Source organism: Dipodomys merriami, unplaced genomic scaffold (genome assembly GCF_024711535.1).
Source record: "Dipodomys merriami isolate MVZ:Mamm:240054 unplaced genomic scaffold, mDipMer1.0.p SCAF_14, whole genome shotgun sequence".
Taxonomy (NCBI): Eukaryota; Metazoa; Chordata; class Mammalia; order Rodentia; family Heteromyidae; genus Dipodomys; species Dipodomys merriami.
Window position 1 is genome coordinate 15,655,990 of NW_027202715.1, and position 19,608 is coordinate 15,675,597.

Below are 19,608 nucleotides of genomic sequence, written 5' to 3' on the forward strand. Positions count from 1 at the left end.
GCAAGAAACAAGGTATATAGATCCATCTATGTGATTCCTAAATTACTTGTGAGTTGGGATGTAGCTCAATGGCAAAGCTTTGTCTAGCAAATACAACATCCTGGGTTCAATCCCCAGTACCCAAACAAAAAATACAAAAGACAAAAAATACAGTTAAATTACTTGAAATCCATTTCTTTTAACAATGATAATATTATGATGATTCATATTTAATCATTTAATTTCAGCAGGCCTGTGCAACTAATTATTCATTTAATTAACAGTCTAGGATAATTGAATACAATGAATTATACACTTAATCAATGTTAGAAAAGTTATTACATTCCGGGCCTAACATTTTGGTAAAACATGATACTAAAGAAAGAAAAAATTTTGCAAATATGTGCTTTGGAAACACATTCACCTCCTCAGCAAGGGGGAAATGAAGGGCTATGACCTAAGTACAGCCTATAGATATACTTAATTTGCCTCCATAATTTGAGTCAATAATTTAATTTCAGGAACTGCTGAAGAGATCTGAAATTCCAGCTACTCTCGAAGAATTGAATGTGGTCTTTGAACCCACAGGCCTATTTAGTGCCTGTGCTGAGAGTAGCCCCTATATAGGTCACATGTGATCTCCATTTGCTGTCACCTACTTTAAATGATCTCTACAAAAATTACAGTTTACAACTTCTCTTTTTTTTTAAATAGTATATTGTGAAGCACATTTTAGAGGTTTAAAGACAGTTTATGATAATTTATTAAAAAGAGGTTTTTTCTGATGATCTTAGAGATAGGGTTGAATTTTAAAATTTAGAAGTTGATATTTAAAAGAAAAATAGAAGTTGGTATTTTGTGTGTGTGTGTACCAGTACTGAGATTTGAACTCATGATTATCAAGGCTAACACTCTACCACTGGGCCATGGCTCCACTTCCTCATTTTTGCTGGCTATTTGAAGACAGACTTTTCTACTGGGGCTGGCTTTGAACCCTGATCTGCAGATCTCAGCTTCCTGAGTAGGTAGGATTACAAGCATGATCCACTAGTGCTGGCTTTTTTTTTTATCCTAAGATTTTCTTTACCTATAATATAAATAGTCATCCCCATTAGAATGAATCCTGAGGACAGTCAAGGTTAAGTAGATTATGAATAAAAAGTTAAGTAGATTATGAATAGTGTAACAATAGTCTATCCCTTGAGCCCTAGTCCTTAAAAATGCAAGTGGTTTGTTTACTGGCTGTACTGGTTTATGCTAAAGACAATTCATATATATCAGCATTATAATTTTATTGATACTACAGTGTACCTTTTAAAAAATTTATATTTTACCTAAAACAAAAAAATAACTTTATGGCCATTAAAATTGGAACCAGCATAAAAACAGTAGCATATGTTTGGAACTAGAATTATCATTATAAAGGAGAATGACTTTTTATTGAGCTTTCTAAAAGCTAAGAAAAGATCTTTATTATAGGAGAAAAATGTATAGACTATTTAGTAATAAGTAGTTACAGTCCATTTGAAACCTATATCTTTTAATTCAGAGCCCATTTCTGTAGTGACTGATTTGGAGCAGGAGAGCCTGACATTGGAAGCTGGCATCTTGGCACCATAAATACAAGAGAATCAAGCAATTTTGTAAAACCTGAACAAAACTTCCATGCTGTTGGAAAGATCTTAAAACTGCATCCCTGAAACTTGACTGTCAAGTGTATTAATGTACTTATCAAAGAAATGGTCATGGAATCTTTTTGTCCGGGCATGGTACTTCTGGAAAAGCAAATAAATACTTTTCAGAATATGGATTGAGAAGTCCTGCTCTATACATGATAACTTAGCTCATTAGGTTACTAAAATACTTAGAAGAGATAATACAATCTATTTCCTGCAGATATTCTTCGTTTATATGAGGAACAATCATATTCCTCTAAAATACCATGGTAAATGCTGTCATACAAGGAACGATTTGTAAAGCAATGAAGTGGGTTTTTTTTTTTCTGTTTGTTTTTGTTTTGTCTGCTGGTTCTGTGGCTTGAACTCAGGGCCTTGGGCACTCGTCTTAATTTTTTGTTCAAGGCTAGCACTCCAGGTAAACCTCCACTTCTAGCTTTTTGCTTTATTAATTGAAGTTAAGAGTCTCATGGCCTTTCCTGACTTTGCTGGCTCTAGACTATGATGCTCAGATCTCAACCTTTTGAGTAGCTAGACCAATATGAGTAAGTACCAGTACCCTACCAGCAATGAAGAGTTTGACCTGAGTTTTTGAGAGGTTGAAATTTCATATTGCCAGTTTAGGCAGAAGAGGGGCATTTAAAGCCAAGTAGTGGGAGAAGGAAAAGAGACTACTGTATATAAACACTCTGCGTTATATTTATATTCATGGCACCATGTAGAAGATTTTACTTTCAGTTAAGAAATATATAATTTGTGAATTATAAACTTGTCTTCCAGGATGATCTCACACCACTTTTATTGGCACTAAGAGAAAAGAAACAGCAAATCGTGGAATTTTTCATAAGAAACAAAGCAAAGACTTGTGCAGTTGATGAGCTGGAAAGGTATAGTACTTTAAAAAAAAAAAAAACACCATTTTAGTGAAGTGTTCTCAAGTGATACTAATCACTCAAGCCAAAAACTTTAAATTAGTAGGAAGACAATTTAATTGTTAGAATATAGTGAAAAATATGAATAGGCCATCAAGGAGAAAAGCAGTTATTTGGGCTAGGTAACATAAAGAACAATAAACAGGATTCATGTTCTCTAATTGTTGACTGATTGTTATTTATAATCTGATTTTGATTGTCTTATGGTCCTATATAAAGCTATAGAGATTCATGGTTCTATATAATATGAACTATGAGCTTTTTGATTTACTGTGGAACTTCTTAACACTTTCCAGATTTTTTTTGGTTTTTTGTTTTGTTTTGTTTTTATGTGCCAGTATTGGGTTCAGAACTGAGAGCCTGGGCCTGTCCCTTACCATTTTGCCTAAAACAGGTACTCTACCACTTGACTCATAGCTCCACATCTGGCTTTTTTTTTTTTTTTCTGATTTGAGATCAGTGTTTCATAGACTTTCCTGCAAGGGCTAGCTTTAACCCCCTTCCTCGTATCTCATTCTACTGAATTCCTGAGTAGCTAGGGTTATTAGGTGTGAGCCACTGGTACCTGATACCTTTCATAGTATTCTTCTACCTGTACTTCTTATATACTTTTTCTTTTAAAATGCTCTATTAAATATATGAGGTTGCAAATCATTTTTCTTTTGGAGGACTGTGTTTCAAATTGCTTTCTTTGAAGAATATTGATGTTACATTATCTTTAACTGACTCCTATAATTATTGTTACCAGGTGACATTCAGGTTTTTTATTTTTAATTTCTAATGTAGTTTGGTATTTTTATTTTTAATTCACATGGACAGAGGGAAGATAAATAACTTTAGTTGGGTAAACTTTCCTTTAGTAAAGATAAGCCATTGGATAGTGACAGAGTGCCCAGGCCCTGAGTTCAAGCCCCAGAACAGCACAAAAAAATAAAATAAAAAATTTAAGAACCTGGTGAGCTGAAGCAATAAAACCTCTTAGTTTTTAGAAGACTTTGAAACTGAGAAAAATGACTCACCCAAGAGAAATGGCTGTTGGCTACAGAACTACAACTTGAGAGTTCAAGATACGTTCCATGTTCTCAAGCTAAACTAATGAATGTGCTGAGTTGTAGATCACTTAACCCATAAATGTTTCACTTCATTGTCTTCTCTAGTTATAAGCATTCTTAAATATTTGAAGAGCTTAGACATTTGAAGCATATATGACATAGAGTTTTAATATTGAATCAGATATTTTCTGAAAGACTTCAGAATTTAATATGTTTGGCAGGCATTTTTTGTATGAGTATTCAAATAGTAATTTTACTTATCTTTTGTTTTTCTACATAGCAAAAGGCAAGTACTTTCTGACTGTGAAGAAAAGAGACTTAAAAATTCTGAAAATGGACATTCAGGTAAAATTTCTGATTTTAAATTTTTAAAAAATTACATTTGGTGGACCTGCCCTAGAAAAGTGTCTGAATAAGGAACTGAGCTGAATGCTGGTGGCTCACACTTGTGATCCTAGCTACTCGGGAGGCTAAAGTCTGAGGATCACAGTTTGAAGCCAGCCTGGGCAAGAAAGTCTGTAAGACTCTTTATCTCCAATAAATTTTTTTAAAAAGCCACAAGTGGAGCTGTGGCTCAAGTGGTACAGTGCTAACCTTGAGCAAAAGCAACACAGGGATAGAGCCCAGGCCCTGAGTTCAAACTCCTGGACCAGCAAAAAAACAAACAAAAAAAGACAAAAAAACATTGATCACAGAAGAACAATTTAAACAGTGTAGAATTACGCTTATATTATTAACTAATTTCTTTTAGTGTAGTGTTTGGAATTATTATGAAATTATAATGTATAATCTGCAACACTTTTATTGAGCAAGTTTTTCATTTAAATTTTGTCCCTAAAATCATTAATATTTTTGTATAAATAAGAAAAGAGGGCTAGGATGTAGCTCAGTAGCAAAGCACTTGCCTAGCAAGTACAATGTCCTGGGTTTGATTCCCAGTACCAAAAAAGAAAAGAAAAAAATACACTTAAAAAAAGAGAGACTTTTAAGGCTGAGGTGCTGGTTTGAAATCTACCTAGGCATGAAAGTACTTGAGACTTTTGTCTCCAATCAACTAGCAGAAAGCCAGATAATGATACATGGCTCAAGTGGTAGAGTGTTAGCCTTGAGTGAAAATGCTAAGGGATAGCACCCAGGCCTAAGTTTATGTCCTGGTACCAACACACAGACACAAAAGAAACACTTAAATTAGTGTGCTACATGTTTCCTGTATATTCACATTACAGCAAATCATACTTTTTAAATGAACATTATTGTAGTTTATTATAGTTTTGTCACTAAATGAATTATGTGTTTTCAAATTCTTCAGTTCAGGAGAGAATACTCATATTCTCTTACTATGATTTTTAGTTATACCCACTTTTATAGTGACTTATGTCTTGCTGTAACATATGTAATATATGATAATAGATTCAGTAAATACCTTTTTTATTAATTTACTTCTTTAATTTTTTCTTGTTACAATGCTGGGAATGAAATCCAGAACTTCATGCATCCTAGGTAAATGCTGCATCACTGGGCTATACCCCTGAAACCTTAATACTTTAAGGACAATTTTCAGTTCATAGCACAACTGAGAGGAATATTCAGAAATTCCCCCATATACCCTGTGCTCTCCAAGCATAGCTTGGAGTGCTGAATAGTAGACATGTTACAATGGTGATTCTGAGATAATGACAGGTGAGTTCACCATTAGTGCTATATGTTCTGAGGATTTAGGCAAATGTCTGACATGTATGTATCATAGGTTATAATCAGAATAGTTTCTGTGCTCTACAAATCATGGGTTCTCTACATTTTTGTTCTTCATCTGCTAATCTCTGGTAACCACTGATTTTTTGATGTCTTAGGAGACTTTTTTTTCCATAGTAATTCTGTAGTTAGAATATTGTAGTGAATGTTTTTTTAGTTTAAAATACTAGTTTTACCAGGCCCTGATGCAGTCCTAGCTACTTAGTAGCCTGAGATCTAAAGATCAAGGTGCAAAGCCAGCCTGGCAGGAAAGTCCATGGGACTCTTATCTCCAATTCACTAGCAAAAAGCCTGAAGTGGAGCTGTGGTTCAAGTGCTAAAATCTCATCCTTGAGCAGGAAATCTAAGGATAGATAGCCCTGAATTCAAGCCCCAATACCAGCAAAAACAACAACCTCAAAACTCTCAAATTTACTTGCCATTTTTATCTGTCATGGAATAAACCATTCCATAGGTAGGAGATAACCTCCTCATTTTAGGAAGGTCTAGTTCTATTTCTTTGTCCTCCCCCTCAACACCCCCCCCCCACACACACACACACCCATAAGAATTAGACATAAGAATCTTACAGACTTGCCTGCCACTGCTGGTTCAGACCTTGATCTTCAGGTCTTGAGTAGCTAAGATTACAGGTATGAGCCAATAGACCCTAACTAGGAGAGATTAGGAGACTAGGAGAGATTATTAGTATTTTTCCCAGAAGAGGGTTAGTGACAGCACTCTATATATCTCTTGAACTCTTCTCATCTGGCAGCTAGAAAGTCTTTGCAAGCATCTTTGTCCCTGATCTGTTTCCTCTATCTTGACAGGCTACTAAGTACAGTGTCTGTAGATATAGGTCCCATGTGATAGGATGTTTCATCCTAAACTGAAAATCTGGCTAAGCTATGTTGTGTCTTAACAAAATGAGTATACTGTCTTGTAATTGTTTCTAGTACCATTAGTCCAGAAAAACCATATCTGTGTTTGAGATTGTAGGCTTATGGTTCCTGATTCGATTACCAATAATTGAGTCTGTCATCCTGATATATAGTTATAATTATGGTCACTGCACATAGCAGTTTAGTCTTAGGCATCAGAATTTGATAAACTCCAGTATTTATTGTATTTGATAACTCCCAAGTAAATGAAGTTAGAGTTCTTAATTCATTAGTTGCCTACCATTAGTATAACTAATAATCATTCCTAATAGTCTCTCTAACTTTAGAGTCTTTAACATCTTTTGTTGTTCTGTGTTTTTCTATTATTGATTTAAAATTTATTTGTACTCTTTAATAGATGATGAAATTTCCGAAGATGATTCTTTAACCAGGTAGGGATTTATAGATCTAAAAAGTTATTGCTTAACTAATTGGTACATACACTTAAACTAAGATTTGTTGAGTTTTCTACTCTGAGCTGGATAGCTTATTATGTTATGTAAACATTATGTTTACATTTTGGGGGATAGTACTGGAATTTGAACTCAGAGCTTCACTCTTGCTAGAGAGTTGTGAATCAAACCTTTTTTGTTTTGGTTGTATAAAAACAAAGTACAGTTTGTCACTACACTTGTCAAAAATAATAGGACAAACTAAGAATATAACCAGGCTGATTGAGGGAATTACAAATCAGAATTAATGTATAGCTAAACTAGATCTCCAAACCGATCAGATAGGAACTTCCATGTATGTATGTATTATGTGTGTAGGTGTATGTATAGATATATTTCTTTTCATTGTGATATTTTCATACATGCACAAAATGTATGCCAATCAAACCTATCCCTTCTGTCATGTCTTACCCTCTTTTCTCTCTCTCTTTTTGTGCTAGACCTGAGGTTTGAACTCATTGTCCATACATACACATGCATATATACATAATACATACATACATGAAGTTCCCATCTGGTCAGTTTGGAGAGTCTAATTTGTTTTTTGTTTAGGAAAGTGCTGAGACTTGCATTCAGGGTGTTGAACCCTCACTTACCTTTTACCACGTAAGGCTTTTACTTTACCACTTGAGCCACAACTCTGCTTCTTAATACTCATTTTAATCAGAAAAGGTTTTAGGGCAGATCTAAATTGGTTATGCCCATATGCCATATGCATTATATCAGTAATATATGCCACATCCTAGGGAAGAATCACTTTACTGAAAGGGAAGAATATCTATGTGTAGATGTTTTATTATTTTTTGGAGTCAAAAATGTTCAAGGGAGTCTTCTACAGATTGTTGCTTTTGGTTTCTTTAATTACAGGAACTGACAGCTAGTGTTTCTTTTGAAAGCTGTCAAGAATTTGAACAACTGGGAAGTCTTTTAGCAGACAGGAATATGGGATTCTCTGTTGCTTTTGACACCTCAATTTATAGAAGGTGACTGAGCACCAGGGAACTGGAAGTACTGAGCACAGGAAACTAGATTTGTGGCCTATGGCAGATTCCCTCATCTCCATCTCTTTTCCGCTTGCTTGCTTGCTTGCTTGCTTTTTCTTTTCTTTTCTTTTCTGTTTCTCTCTCTCCCTCTCCCTCTCTCTCTCTGTCTCACTCTCTCTTTTACTCTTTTTCTCTTGTGTGTGTGTGTGTGTGTGTGTGTGTGTGTGTGTGTGTGTGTGCGTGTGCGCGCGCGCGCGTCACTACTGAGACTTGAACTCAGAGCCTGGTCCTTTAGTTTTTTCCCACTAAAGTCCAGTACTCTGCCTCTTGGGTCACAGTACCACTTCCAGCATTTTGGTGGTTAATTGGGGAATGTCTCACAGTCTTTGTTGTATGGGCTAGCTTTGAGCCCATGATCCTCACATCTCAGTCTCCTGAGTAGGATTGTAGGGATGAGCTATTGGCACCCAGCTTTTTTTCCAATTGTTTATGGCCTTCCTGTATATAAAGGGTAGGATTGGCTGGAAAAGAGTCACAGAGCTTCAGTTGGGGAGTTGATAACAGGCCTATGTTTAAGAATGGGTTGTTGAGATGCTATTGACTTACTTCCTAGGAGCAAAAAAATGGAGAGCATCTTCATTTAGCTTGTCTGAGCCTGTCTTTTTTTTTTTTTTTTTTTTTTTTTTGTCGGTCGTGGGGCTTGAACTCTGGGCCTGGGCGCTGTCCCTCAGCTCTTCAGCTCAAGGCTAGCGCTCTACCACTTGAGCTACAGCGCCACTTCTGGTTTTCTGGTGGTTTATTGGAGATAAGAGTCTCACGGTCTCTCCTGCCCGGGCTGGCTTTGAACCGCGATCCTCAGATCTCAGCCTCCTGAGTAGCTAGGATTACAGGAGTGAGCCACCAGCGCCCGGCTTGAGCCTGTCTTTTTAGGAATATGCACCTTCATAAAATTGAAGGTTTAAATATTGAGGAATACCATTGAGCCCTGCAGAAAAGAGATCTGGAATTGGAAACACAGAGGAAGATATTAGGATAGTACTTATGGAAACAACGGTATGACTATTAGGACTTTTGTTTTTCAAGCTCTCTTTCCCCTTAAGTGTATGAGTAGCCTATGAAGGTTTCCAAAAACTTGCTAGATCTGGGCACTGGTGGCTTGTGCCTCTAATTCTAGCTATTAAGGAGGTTTATGTCTGAAGATTCAGATTCGAAGCTACCATAGTCAGGAAAGTCCTTGAGATTCTTATCTCTAATTAACCAACAAAAATCCAGAAGTTGAGCTGTGGCTCCAATGTCAGAGCACTAAACTTGAACAGAAAAGGTTTTGAGTTCAAGTGCCTATGCCAAAACACAAAAAATAAAATAAATACCAAAAACTTACTGGTTTTTGTCGACTTGAATAAGGCATGTCCTATACAGGAACTTTTAGAACTTTTAATGTGTCAATCTCTCTGAAAAGAATATTGCCAGTAACAGTATATATATTTTATATTGTATACTTCTGTATATTTAACATTCAGATATTTTAAATGTTTCAAAATACTACTGCTTATACTGTTTCATCAATTGTAAAGGGAAGCAATCGGCGTTCTTATTAGAAGATTTTGATACTAAAGAACTGAGACAGCCATATTTTACTCACCCAACTTAGTCTTTGAACAATGCCTGGTAGATAACATCTTTCTATCTTGTTGCAAGTTAACCACATTTTGTTTCAGTTCTGGGAAGAAAAGTCTTGTCAGCCATTAGTTGGGTTTCTAGTACAGTCTTCAGGACAATTAATTTGTGAAGCCAAATTATTTGTATTGACTGATATACTTTAATATGAAACTAACAGTCTTTACTGAACAATTTTACAAAACAAGAAATGGAGTCAGGAAGAGTAAAATGTTGAATTATATCAATCAGAGAGAATCATTTAATGTATAGAGAGCTAACTTTTCATTAGGTTTCCTTAAGCTAATGAACTCAATGTATCCATTTTTATTACCTATTTTTGTTCTAAAAATAGGTTTTCCAACACACCACCTGGTCCTGGTGACCCCTGGCCTTCATCAGATGAAGATGACTATGATTTTGATAATAAGGTAAAGTGTTCTTTTGTGAAAGTATTTTTCTTGCTCTTAATTTAGTATTGTAGGGCTGGGAAGGTGGCTCAGTGGTAGAGCGCTTGCCTTGCACACATAAGACCCTGGGTTCCATTCCTCAGCACCATTTAAGCAGAAAAATCTGGAAGTGGCACCGTGGCTCAAGTGGTAGAGCGCTAGCCTTGAGCTGAAGAGCTGAGGGACAGCACCCAGGCCCAGAGTTCAGGCCCCAGGACCAGAAAAAAAAAAAGTAGTATTGTAGGGTTTACTATTAAAATGCATCACTTGTTAGGTGCTGGTGGCTCAAGCCTGTAATCCTAGCTACTCAGGAGGCTGAAATCTGAGTATCATGGTTCAAAGCCAGCCAGGGCAGGAAAGTCTATGAGACTCTTATCTCCAATAAAACCCACCAGAAAACTGGAAGTAGCCCTATGGCTCAAGTGGTAGAGCACTTGGCCTTGAGCTAAAGAGCTGAGGGACAGTGCCCAGGCCCAGAGTTCAAGCCCCATGACTGACAAAAAATAAAATAAAATGTATCACTATTTTATATGGAATGTTAAGCAGAGAAAACCATTTTATAGATGAGCTGTAATTAGCTGAACTTCTGTTTTTTGTTTTGTTTTGTTTTGTTTTGTTTTGTTTTGTTTTTTGTCAGTCATGGGGCCTGAACTCTGGGCCTGGGTGCTGTCCCTCAGCTCTTCAGCTCAAGGCTAGCACTCTACCACTTGAGTCACAGAGCCACTTCTGGGTTTTTCTGCCTATGTGGTGCTGAGGAATTGAACCCAGGGCCTTATGCATGCAAGGCAGTCACTCTACCACTGAACCACCTTCCCAGCCCCTGTTTTGCTTTTTTACTTGGTAAATACCAAAGACTAATAAATACATTTAGAGAAAGGACTGGAAGATACATAGTGGTAAGTAAAATATGAAGGGCATCTTTTTTATAATAGATAAAATTTGGCCAAGGATTGTTTGTGTCATAATTAACTACTGTGACTAAGTGGATGCAGTAGGTCACATCTGTATGTTTAGTGACTCAGGAAGTGGATATTGGAGGATTTAGGTTTTAAGCCAGCCCTGGAAAAAAGTTTGTGAGACCTCCATCTCAACCAGTATAAACTGGGCATGATGGCACAGGTACTTGGGAGGCATAAATAAGAGGATCATGGTCCAGGCTAGTGCACGTATAAATGCAAGATGCTTTTGAAAAAAGAAATAATACTTAAAACAAAATGGACTAGAAGTGTGTCTCAGCTACTTTGCAAGCTCAGGTTCTGGAGCTCAAGCCCAATGGCCAACAAAAACAACAGCAACAGCAAACAAAAATAAAATAATGTCCTGTAGTTTTGTACTTCTATTTTTCTTTCCTAGGCACTTTATTTTAGTACCATAATTTTTAGGACAGATTTTTCTCTATTTCTATTCTGGTTTCTGTGTTTATACTAACATAATATTAGAAATTGTAGAAATATACAAATTAAACATCCATCTCAAAATTTGTATTACAATGGAATTGTATGGTGTTTTCTAAGTCATCCATTGTGCATTTAATTGAAAAATTACATTTTGCCCCAAAATACAATCAATTCTAAGCCAGAGACTGTAACAATTTGGTAAAACATTAATTTCTGTATTTTTTAATTTTAGTTTTTAAAAATACTCATTCAGTGTCCTGTGTCATAATCTAACATTTCAAATTTTATACATCCTTGTACCAGTTTACATAATTATTTTTAATGTCATACATCATCATGAGCTTGTGTAGATTAACAATATATTTTTGTGTGTCCTGCAGCATCTAAAATATGGCTTTATATGCAAGAAACATTTTAATATTTTAAAATGAATAAATAAACAGATAATGGCGTTCCAAATAATTAAAATGTATATTATATATGAATATCATACATATATAATAAAATCCACTGAATTTTGAAAGTGTGATTAAATTATATTTCCTTCTACTCATCAGTATAAGATCAGGTGAGTTACATCAAGGAAATATCACATATAAAAATAGAATACAGTTTCCATACATTCTAGTGTCCTATAACTATGAACTTAGGTTATTATTTAGATTATTATGAGACCTATCCTGTGCTGCAATGAATATACCAATTTTGTCCAAGTGGGAAATAGATGGAACATTATTTTTTCCATTGTTCTTTCCCTAGTTATAGCTGTGGTTTTAAAGATTTCTGGTAGTTGCAGATAACCATGTCTAACTACTTGCATTACTTACCTTATAGTATAAAATTAGACTGTTACAATAGTTTTTACAAAAAGATTAATGCTGTGGATCACACTTGTAATCCTAGCTACTCAGGAGGCTATGATCTGAGGATCATAGTTCAGAGCCATCCCAGCCAGGAAGGTTCATGAAACTCTTATCTCCAATTAACCACCAGAAAACATGAAGTAGAAGTGTAGCTAATGTGGTAGAGCACTAGCCTTGAGCATAGACGCTCAGGGACAGTACCCAAGCCCTGAGTTCAAGCCCTGTGACCAGCAATAACAACCACCAAGTAATTATAACAAAATACAAATCAATATTTTTAGGAATATATGGAAAAAGTCTTTCTTAGGTTTTTTTTAATTTAATTTTTTTATTATGAACATACTGTACAGAGGGGTTACAATTACATGGGCAGGATAATGCGTACATTTCTTATCAAGCATTGCAGCCTCCTCCTTTGTTTACCCTTCATATCCCTTCCCAGCTCCCCCCCACCCCCACCCAATCCTCCCCCCCTCCCTCCCCCCACCAATGACGTAAAGCTCATTTTCGACATGACAACTTGTACTTCTCATTGTTGCAACAGGTTCACCTGTATCCTTAAACAACTTGTTTTTCCCCATCTCCTCCACAAGTTATATTGATATCAAATATAGTGAAAGCAGGGGTTATACTGTGGGGGAGGGACATACAAAGCAACAAAGAGATAATCTTATAAATGCGTTAGAAACAAATGCATGAAAGAAAAAAACATTAAAATACATATCTAAGGGTTCATTTTCCTAACATCACATTATCTGACCTTTTCCGCTTGACTCATACATATCTTTCTTAGGTTTCTTTACAAACCCTATACTTAATATTTTTTCTCTTGTACCCTCATGTGTAATCAACCTCTAATTACTCCCTTCTCCTGTGTCTCTTTTTGTCTTCCCTTTTTCATATGAGTTAACTCTAGCCTAAATTTCTCATTGCAGAGAAAATTTCTTCATTATTTCTTTCTTCAGTCCATCCCTGTATCCACTGTTGGCACATTTGGTTACACCTTTCTGTTAGTAGCTGTCTGTGGCTTTCTTTCCTCAATCACTTCCTCACAAGATTCTTGGTCTATTTCCTCTTTTTTAGAAGGCACCTAATATATATAATCCTTTGGCTTTTGACTTAATCCATAGTTTGCAATTCCAACCCATCTCAATAAGATTAAAAAGTAAGCTTCACATTTTTCTCTTCTAGAGGCAATTCATGCAAATGCAAATCCTAGAAACATTGAGAATATAAAATGTAGTAAATTTCTTAATTTTAATTTAGTATTAGTTTTTTAAAATACTATAGTAGGATAAAACTTCTGGTTATTTTAGTTAAAACAATAATCTCTAATTGCTTTTGCAGTGAATGAATAGCATGTTAGAGGTAGAGGAGTAACATTTAGAAGTAACTCTTAACAAATCTCTTGTAATCCTTACTCCATGAGAATATGTATGTTAATAAATGGCAGACATGATGTTATAATCTACATCTGCATTCTGGAGAAATCTGCCTTTTGTATTAGGTCATACAGTAGTGGTAAATATAACAATTATTTTATCAGTTTTGATCATTGTTATTTTCATGCTTTTTTTAATTCTAGAATGTTCCAAAAGTAAACTTAAAAGAACTATGGACTGCAGCACAACAATCCAGGAAAAATCGTAAGCTATTTGAAGACTGCCTATTGTACTATTGCTTGACTTAAAAATAATAGATATTTTTTCACATAGTTTTTCTCATCATCATAGAAACAAGATGTGACTTTAGGAAAGTAGAAACCAGAACTTTGTTTGACAACAATAATTCTGATAATGAAAAAGAAGATGTGGTTGAATGCCTTCCTAAAACATCAGTCAAAGTCCAGAGCTTTTCTCTTCCTTCCTCTTTATCACCTGATCCCATGGTAAGATAGTGTTGTTTTGTTTTGCTTTTTTTTGTCTTAACTGTTTTTCCTGTGCTCCTTTGCACATATATCTCTCCAATCTCAGTCTTCATTGTTATAATAGTCAAGGTTTTCAGCTAAGGTTTTTGATTGACTTAGTAACTAAGCTTGTCATTTTCCAAATATCAATTTTTTCAAGATTTTGATAATCTTGCTAAATTCCTCTTTTGTATCCTGTGGTATCTTCCTTATTCGAGCAGTTATTCATGCTGTCCTTAATTTATTGGTCACTCTTAAAATCATCCTTTTGAATTTTGTGAAATTTCATTCACTTCAGTGTCATTGAAGGCATTTATTGTGGAATTGTTGTCTTTTGGGGGAGTCACATTCTATTACCAGATTTATTATAATTTATTAATATTTAACTCATATTCTCATGGTTTCTAATTTGGTCTTTGATAAATTATCTTAATTTACTCTTTTGAGTATAATCTAGTAACTTTTAAGTATTTTTTAAAGGAAAGGGAAATTTTATAATTAAGCAGTTGAATTAAAATTTCTAGTTATATAAATAAAGGGAATTTGTTTTTTTCTCTTGCAAATTTTTTGTGGTAGCTAAGATCAAACCCAAAGGCCTTGCACTCTAGATAAGTACACTACCACCAGAGTATCCTAAACCCTGAACAAGATTTGTAATCTTGTTACATGCTCTGACATTCTTAAAGTAAAAACTTCTAGCTATCATTTCTGTCTAGAGCTGTTCTGACTTGTCTTTTCCTAACAATATCTGCATATAAAAGATGTACATATCAAGTGAGTATAATTAAAATTTGTAACTTTTTCATAACAGATTATTTAACATTATTTCTGGAAGATGATTATTTTATTTTTATTAAATTTAATATTCAAAGTTTTCTGTTGTAATTTCTTTTGTTGGTTATATTGGGTTTAGGTGGGGCTAGTTGTGAAACTCCAGGCCTAACTTATGCTAAGTGAGGGCTCCCCTGCTCTGCTGTACCTTAAGCTCAAATATTTACATGTATCAAACTTTTTTCAAGTAAATTCTTCCATCTTCAAGAATCTTTTTAATTAGATTTTATTTTCCCTATTCTTGTTATGTGAATATTTGGTGCTTCTTGACAAGTATTTGAACAATGTGTGAAAGTCTTTGAAAAACACAGTATTACAGATTTGCTCTGCCACTGTGGTCCATTCTTAGCCATGAAGACTTAAAAATCTTCAGATAGGATAATGATTCCATATGTATGTATATGAGTATGTACAGAAACACACATACACACATACACTTAAAATTCTTTTTTTTTATGTTGGTTACTGGAATATGAACTCATGTTTGCTAAAGAAACATTCTACTACTTGATCCATTCTACTGCTTGGAATTATAACTGCACCACTATTCCCAGCCTGGTTTGAGGTAGGATATTCCTTTTGCCCATGCTGGCCTTGATCTACATTCCTTCTCTCTCATCTCTTCTGAATAGCTGGAACTATGGCTTTTTCCAGTTTTTAACTATCAAGCAGTGATACTAAAAATAGGCTATAAGAAGTATTGCAGATGTTTAATACTGGATTTTACAGTTCTTTTCAAAATGCCTAATTCTGTAATTACATACTCTGTTTCTCTGCAACTTAAACTTTCTCTGTCTCTCTCTCTCCCCCTCCCTCTCTCTCCCTTTCTCTCCCTCTCTCTCCTTCTCTCTCCCCCTGTTCCCCCCCCCACACACTTAGTTTTTTGTTTTGTGATGTGTCTTATGTTGCCAAGGCTAGTATTAAATGCCTGGTCTCCTGCTTCAGCCTTTTAAGCAGCTGAATTCCAAATAGTTGACATTAGAAGGGAATGCCACCAAGCCTGGCCTACAATTTAAAATTGAACATTTTATTTTATATTTTAATTATCTTCTCTGGGTGCCAGTGGCTGGTAACACCTGTAATCCTAGTCACTCAGAAGGCTGAGATCTGAGGATCTTGGTTTGAAGCCAGCCCTGGCAGGCCTCAAGATAAGAGTCTGTGAGACTGTCCCTAATTAACCACAAGTAAACCAGAAGTGGAGCTGTGACTCAAAGTGGTAGAATGCTAGTCTTGAGTGAAAAAGCTCAGGGACAATGCCCAGGCCCCGAGTTTAAGCCCTATGACTGACCCAAAAAAAACAACAACAAGAAACTTCTAGTAACTTGGCAAATTGATATTTAAATCTTTTCACTAAAATTTATAAATTACAATATTTCATAATTAAACATTTGCATAGGTAATGAGAATATCTTTGAAACAAATACTGACATATATAATTGAAAAGTTATGTTCTCTCAGCTGAAAATTTTCAGAGTTCTTTGTCATTATTTCAGTATACTAGTTTATTATATTTATAAGTTTTTATCTTTTAAGCCAATATGCTTTCCATAAGTAGTATCTATTACTTCTAATGCATTCATTCTGTCTTCTAATTGTTCTGTATGCCTCAAGTTTGATATGTCACAATCAGAAGACATTGATCTTGACCCTATCCTGGCTCTGTGTTAATCTGTCATTCATTTGTCCTATCAAAAATGAACTTATTGCTGGGCGATGGTGGCTCACACCTGTAATCTTTACTATTCAAGAGGCTAAGATCTGAGGATCATGGTTCAAAGTCAACCCAGGCAGGAATGTCTATGAGACTCTTCAACTAACCACCAGAAAACCAGAAGTGGTGCTTTGGCTCAAGTGGTAGAGTGCTTGCCTTGAACAGAAGAGCTCAGGGACAGCTCCCAGGCCCAGATTTCAAGACCCACAACCAATAGGGAAAAAAATAAAAGAACTTATTTTTTCCTAAATAATAAATAGCATTGAAACACTGAAGATGGATTCCCATCATCTTTCAGATCACCATTCAAGTCACTCAAGTTTTGTATTTTGTACTTGCTTATCATATTTCATCTCTACCAGGATTCACTGTCTCATCTTTATATTGAAATACTGTTTACTAGTCCTCCTTCCTTCCCCATTAGGTTCATTCATCTTTACCTTGCTGCCAGAATGTGAGAAAAACTGTCTTTTCTATCTAAGTGGGTTGCTTAAAAGTTCCTGCTTTTGCCTGTTGGCTTGGCTCTTGTTAATTATTCTGATAAGACAATATCTACAAGTAAAAAAGGAGAAAGAATTGCTTGAGATAAGGAAAGATTTTTGAAATGCAAGTTCTGTTTTAACTATCTTAAGTCCTAGACTTAAGATACACCTCTGGTTGTTCGCTCATATCTATAATCCTGGCTACTCTGGAGGCTGAGATCTGAGGATTGCAGCCCAGGCAGGAAAGTCCATGAAACTCTTATCTCCAGTAAACCACTAGAAAACCAGATGTGGCGCTGTAGCTCAAGTGGTAGAGTACTAGCCTTGAGCTGAAGAGCTGAGGGATAGTGCTTAGGCCCAGAGTTCAAGCCCCATGACCGACAAAAAAAAAAAAGAAGAAGAAATGACAGAGGGTGTGGATATGTTTTGAGATTACTTGTGTACTTTTTAAATCTTATTGGGAGACTTTTATGGTTCCCTTATGTAAACATCTTATATTCAACTAGCCAATAGAGAACAGATTGCGAATCTGAGTTCAACCAATCTGAGCAGAGGAGCAGGATCTGCTTAGTTAGGGATAATAGGGGTCCAGCCTGCCTGCTCTATATGATTGCTTGTTTGGCTGATGGTATACCCTTCTGCATACTTAAAATTTGTCTTGATGAGATAATTCTTTATGTTTGTGTTTATCATTGTGACTCCAGTGGTTCTTTGGGAGCATATTTATAACGTGGCCTTTTTATTTTTCTTGTATCGGTACTAAAACTTGAATTCAGGGCCTGGGCACTGTCCCCTTAGCTTTTTCATTCAAGCATGGCACTCTACCACTTGAACTATATCTCCACTTCTTGCTTTTTGGTGGTTAATTGGAGATAGAGTCTCATGAACTTTTCTGCCTGGGCTGGCTTTAATCTGCAATGTTCAGATTCCAGCCTCTTGAATAACTAGGATTACAGGCATGCACCATCTATGCCTTACTTGGAAACATTCTTACATGATACATAACTTCTGTGGTCTGCACCGACCCTTCTCTTTTATCGGTCTATCACATAAGTATATTGCAATTTTATCCACTTACATTGCTACCCCTCCCTATGGGGGTTGTTTCCTGCCTCATCCTGTGCTATCCTTTAGACTTTCTATGTATACACATTTAATTGTAGAATATGAATTTGATGCTTGAGGGGCATTTTGGCTCACATGTGTAATCTTAGGTAATCAGGAGGCTAAGGCTTAAGGATCTTCATTTGAAGCAAGTCTCTGAGCAGGAAAGTCCATGAGACTTTTATCTCCAATTAAAATTGGAGAATGAAGCTGTGGCCCAAGTGATAGAGTGTCACCCTTGAGCAAAAAAGCTAAGGGACAGCAATCAGGCTCTGAGATCAAACCCAATACTGGCATATACACACAAAAATATAATATCTTATTGACAGGTTGCATGAGTGAATGGGGAAGCAAATAATATGCTTTCTGAGCTTGGATTTTGTTGTTGTTGCTGTTATTGTTTCTATAGGAAGGAAAAACTGAGCCAGCAATTGGAAAAGGAGAGAATGACACTAATATTATTGAGAGTGCTTCACAAGAGCTAGTGAACAATGACAACTTAACTCATGTTGATGGAAGGCACAGAAATAATAAAACTGGTAAGTTACTGAATACCTAAAATTCTTTGGATTTTCAAATACTGTTATTACAACACCAAAGTTTGTAAATCCTGCCAAAAATGGTATCTATTTCTTTTCAATGTTTTGTTGTTGTTGTTGATGTTATCTTCTGGCTTCTAATTGTGATTCATTCTTGCTATTTTTATTGTAATTTCATGTAAGGACATAGACATGGACATATACTACTTCAAATTCATTTTAATAAGTGTTCTCATTAATCTTTGACTGCCTTTTAGAAATGATGTCTGCATTGGGATTAGGAGATGAAGATGAAGAATCACCTTGGGATTCTGAGGTTTTATTTATTTATTTATATTATTTTTTCATCCACTGTGCCAATACTATGGCTTGAACTCAGGGCCTGGATGCTGTCTTTTACTTTTTTCACTCAAGGCTGACACTGTCACTTGAGCCACAGCTCCCACTTTCTGGGGGTTTTTGGTGGTTAATTGGAGTTAAGAGTCCCATAGAGGGGCTGGGAAGGTGGCTCAGTGGTAGAGCGCTTGCCTTGCATGCTCAAGGCCCTGGGTTCGATTCCTCAGCACCACGTAAGCAAAAAAAGAAAAAGCCGGAAGTGGCGCTGTGGCTCAAGTGGTAGAGCGCTAGCCTTGAGCTGAAGAGCTGAGGGACAGCGCCCAGGCCCAGAGTTCAGGCCCCACGACCGGACCCAAAAAAAAAAAAAAAAAAAGAGTCCCATAGACCAAATTGGCTTCAAACTGTGATCCTTATATCTCAGCCTTCTGAGTAGCTAGGATTATAGGCATAAGTACCCTGGTACAAAATTATCCTATAGTATTCATTGACTTAGTAGATTTTGAGAATATTTCCTTAAATCCAAGGACAGTAAATTTGGAGTAGTATGGAGAAAAATGGGAGTTGGAAATCCTAATGGAGATGAGCTAC

General features: G+C 35.9%; 1 protein-coding gene across 6 annotated transcripts in view; it reads left to right on the forward strand.

Moving 5' to 3' along the window:
• Nucleotides 1-19,608, forward strand: part of Ankrd30a (ankyrin repeat domain 30A) — a 62,403-nt gene that overhangs the window by 2,583 nt on the left and 40,212 nt on the right. For all 6 annotated transcript variants that reach the window (XM_070020806.1, XM_070020811.1, XM_070020808.1 and 3 more), the window contains exons 3-11: nt 1-12; nt 2,436-2,542; nt 3,920-3,984; nt 6,670-6,703; nt 9,758-9,833; nt 13,697-13,757; nt 13,845-13,999; nt 18,555-18,684; nt 18,942-19,000. The exon at nt 1-12 is cut by the window's left edge and continues 162 nt beyond it. In XM_070020806.1, coding sequence (XP_069876907.1) covers nt 1-12; nt 2,436-2,542; nt 3,920-3,984; nt 6,670-6,703; nt 9,758-9,833; nt 13,697-13,757; nt 13,845-13,999; nt 18,555-18,684; nt 18,942-19,000 — 699 coding nt within the window. The remainder of the gene's footprint in view (nt 13-2,435; nt 2,543-3,919; nt 3,985-6,669; nt 6,704-9,757; nt 9,834-13,696; nt 13,758-13,844; nt 14,000-18,554; nt 18,685-18,941; nt 19,001-19,608) is intronic.